Below are 4,058 nucleotides of genomic sequence, written 5' to 3' on the forward strand. Positions count from 1 at the left end.
TATATAGTTAATTATATAATTTATGCCTACAAACAAGCGTGCAGCACAGGTTTAAGCAAGTGTAACAAAAAGAAAATCTCAGAATACTAAGTTGGCAACACCTCTGTGACATCATTGTAAACAAAATGGCAGCGTGCTGAGCAACCTTGACGTCGCTAATGCTTTTTGTTGATGTCATATAATTATAAAAGTTCTCTGTTTTACAAGAAAATCTTTTAAAAACACAATTTATATTTATTAATTGTATTTTTAAAAAAATTTTGAATTTTCGGCGAATCATTAATTTTTGACGCTCATCTTCATGATTACCAACGTCTGTATTGTAATAACTTAAGTGAGGCAACTCAACGAGGATATAGACGTTTATTTACATAGAGACATGACAAACACAAAGGGGCATCTGCCTTGAGTACAGCATCTCCATTTTGGCTGTCTACTTGGGCGGAAATCGTTAGTCTCTTATGTCAACATCCGACTTGTCTGGTCACTGATAGTGCGCACCTTCTTTCTGCACTATCTTGGATGGCGGTGCGCATGGCAAAGTCATAACATTGCCCCCGTCTTAGCACTTTTCGTCCCGAAAAGAAACACTGCAGCTGAGGTTTGACAGTTCAGGTGGAGGTCGATCAGTGGGAGCCACAGGCGGCAGGGAGCGTGTTCCCCACGAGGCCATCCGCATTGTTTTCTTCCAGTGCCGCTTTCTCTTTCTCCAGTTGACCAGGCTGTTGTTGCGATAATGACGTGGCCGTTTGCCACACAAAGAGATAGGGTCGAGCACTGTTTTCTTCAGCACAGCCGTTGATCGGACACGCTGTCTCAGCAGACCTTCCCGACAGACGCCTCTCAAGGGAGCTTCAGGTTCGCTTGCAGCCACGTTGCAAGCAAAGTCCAATGCACCGAAGTCATCCTCAGACAACAGTCTTACGTCCAGAAGATAGGTCTCTTCAGGTTCAAGTGGAAAATGTCTTCCTCTTGACAGCTCAGATTTAGAGTGGTTTGATTGACATTCATCTATGCCAATGTCGATGATGATGGTAGAAGTACATATGCCCTGTTGGTGGTTTTCTTGGCATCTAAATTCTATGTGTGAAGCGCCGCACGTACAGTTCATGCTAAACTTCTGGATGCAGTTGTCAAGCTTCGAATTTCCCTCGTGAGCACCGACAGATAGGCAGAGGTCTTTAAGGTCCATAGCAACAGGCTTGAACGCAGACCCAACGTTGTCTTGCTCCGTCCGGCTCATTGAGGTACTGGTAACAGGTACAACTGGAACAAACGCTTCAGGCACGTAACAGACTTCAGTTAAGGTACTGGTAACAGGTACAACAGGAACAAACGCTTCAGGCACGTAACAGACTTCAGTTAAGGTACTGGTAACAGGTACAACAGGAACAAACGCTTCAGGCACGTAACAGTCTTCAGTTTCTTCATTTGTCACTTTCCGTTCGATTCGGTACATCTCGTTGAGATCATCACAGCAATCGTTGTCACGTTTCTCGTCTTGAAAGTCACAACCACAAGACTTGCCCACAACACAGACACAGACGGCGCTCAAATCCCCAGCGTCTCCGTCACCACTGTTTGTACAGCCACAGTCTTGACCACGCAACTTCTTTACCAACGAGTCTACAGGCAACTGCTCCTTTACCAACGAGTCTACCCCTTCTTTCATTCGAGACACCATTTTATCTACCTTGTTCCCCATACTGTTAATTTGTTCACACATTGCTTCATTTAGCTCATAAATCTCCGGTTCAATTTCAAATAAGTAGGTATCTGGATCTTCGTCTTCATCAATCAAGGCTTGCCATAGACGAGCTGTAAGCACCTCCTTGGTACCACCAATTATCTCATATCGGTTACGAAGTTCCTTCCTAAGCTCTCTAACCGAGAGTTGGTCTAATTGTTTCAAAGCTGCCATTGTAAATCCTACCTCCTCTCGTTGAGTTGCCTATAATCCCACTTCTGAGACCAATTGTAATAACTTAAGTGAGGCAACTCAACGAGGACATAGATGTTTATTTACACGAGGACATCACAAACACATAGTAACGTCTGCCTTGAGTACAACATCTCCATATTGGCTCTAGACTTGGGCGGAAATCGTTAGTCTCTTATGTGAACATCCGACTTGTCTGGTCACTGATAGTGCGCACCTTCTTTCTGCACTATCTTGGATGGCGGTGCGCATGGCAAAGTCATAACAGTATTATATAAGAAAAAGAAGAAGAAGAACTGGTAGGAATTTAGTTTGCCGTTGATGTAATTTTGTGTTTTATGGCGGGCACTTTCCCTAAAGATAATAAAGGTATATTATTAGCAGTAAATTTTACACAGATTTAGTAAACAGTTTGAGTTGAGACTGGGTTTAGAAGCGCATTAATTAATGGGGAAACAATCTCGGGACATGCAATACTTTACAGTTGTACAGAAGTTAATTTCTTCCAGGCATCTTGTACTGGGAGCACTCTTGATATAATTTACCTTTTTACCTTTACCTATCCCTTAGTCTATTGAACCGTTGGGGCACCATGCAAGATTCAACGACCATCTTTCTCCATTCCTCTCTTTCTTTTGCCTTAGTTAGAACCTCTTTCAATGGCAGGCACGTCTATTCTTTTATGTTGTCCCCCCATAGCTTTCTCTGTCTGCCTCTTCTTCTCTTTCCTGGTAGTCTACTGTTCCCTGAAGGAATGTCTTTGCGAGCCCCGGAGATCTTGTAATATGGCCATAGATTTTAAGCTTGCATTTTTTTTACGATAGTTAGCAGGTCATCATGGGGTCCAATAGCTGCAGTAACCCTGTCTCTAATTTCTTGGTTTGTGATGCGGTCTTTGAATGTGATACCTAGGATCTTTCTCAATTCCATGGCTAGGATCCTCCTCTCTAGTTTTGCAGTCCGCGTCCAAGACTCACAATCATATAAATATGTGTCCATGACCAGGGAGCGCATCAGTCTGATTTTGGTGCCGAGGGCTAAGCCTTTGTCTTTCCATATTATTTTAAGTTTTGAAAGGGCTGCTGTGGATTGTGCTATTCGGGCCAGTAGTTCAGGTTTCGTTCCCTCATATGAGACAACAGCTCCGAGGTATTTGAAGCTGCTAACACTAGTCAGCTTTTCATTTCCAATATTAATGCCCCCTTTAAAGCCCTGTTGGCTATTGGTCATAATTTGTTTTGTTTTTTTTTTGACATAGGCCTATATTTGCATGCCATATGGTGCGGAATTCTTGTCAATGCGCATTACCAAGTCAGCTAGTTCTTCTTCTGTCCCTGCTAAGCCATCAATGTCATCTGCGAAGCGCAAGTTAGCCCTTCATAGCCCTCGAGAGCATCTTCTATTATCCTTTCAAGAGCAACTCCAAGTTAAGTTTTCGGAGAATAAAATAAGTTTTTTTAAACCAGTGACAGACCTATCAGACGGACACCTTGAAGAAAAGCCAAATTTCAAATTGGAACCAGTAGCGTTTGAAGGAAATGCATTTCTACAATTTATTTTTTATAGTTGAAAGTTACCTTCAGAATGTATACTGTTCATCAGCAAGTTGTTCTTTAATCTACACGATTATTGTTTCATTTATATTGTTATAACCCAGCCATGCACACCGCCATCCAAGATAGTGCAGAAATTGCGCACTATTAGTGACTAGACTAGGAAGGATGTCGACATTAGAAAGGAGAGAACGATTTCCGCCCAAGTCTAGAACCGAAATGAAAATGCTGTGCTCAAGGCAGATGTTCTGTGTTTGTCATGTCCTCTTGTGTAAATAAACTATGTCTCGTTGAGTCGCCTCCCTTCAGTTATTACAATATGTTTTAATTCATAAACTTAAAAACAATATAGAAATATTGACTACTACCCAACGTATTTCGAGTGTGACGCATGCATTCTTTTTGTATTAGCTATTCCTACAATCCCAAGCGAAACTAAAGGTACCGGTATGATCCCATTTAAAAAACAAATAGTTTGCAACAAATCTGTTTCACAATATGACTGAAATACTTTCTAGATGACATTGCAGCTTGGTCAGTTCAAAGAAAGTTTTCTTTTTTAACTA

At 41.8% G+C, this 4,058-nt stretch overlaps 1 protein-coding gene across 1 annotated transcript; it reads right to left on the reverse strand.

Annotated features, from left to right (window-relative positions):
* Nucleotides 1-562: 562 nt before the first annotated feature.
* On the reverse strand, nucleotides 563-1,921 carry LOC129921962 (uncharacterized). Its single transcript, XM_056005380.1, has 2 exons — nucleotides 1,368-1,921; nucleotides 563-1,247 (listed from the first exon to the last, which is right to left on the reverse strand). The coding sequence occupies exons 1-2, from the start codon at nucleotides 1,919-1,921 to the stop codon at nucleotides 563-565; spliced, it is 1,239 nt and encodes a 412-aa protein (XP_055861355.1).
* Nucleotides 1,922-4,058: the final 2,137 nt, after the last annotated feature.

The sequence above is a fragment of the Biomphalaria glabrata genome, chromosome 12 (assembly GCF_947242115.1).
Source record: "Biomphalaria glabrata chromosome 12, xgBioGlab47.1, whole genome shotgun sequence".
Lineage (NCBI taxonomy): Eukaryota > Metazoa > Mollusca > Gastropoda > Planorbidae > Biomphalaria > Biomphalaria glabrata.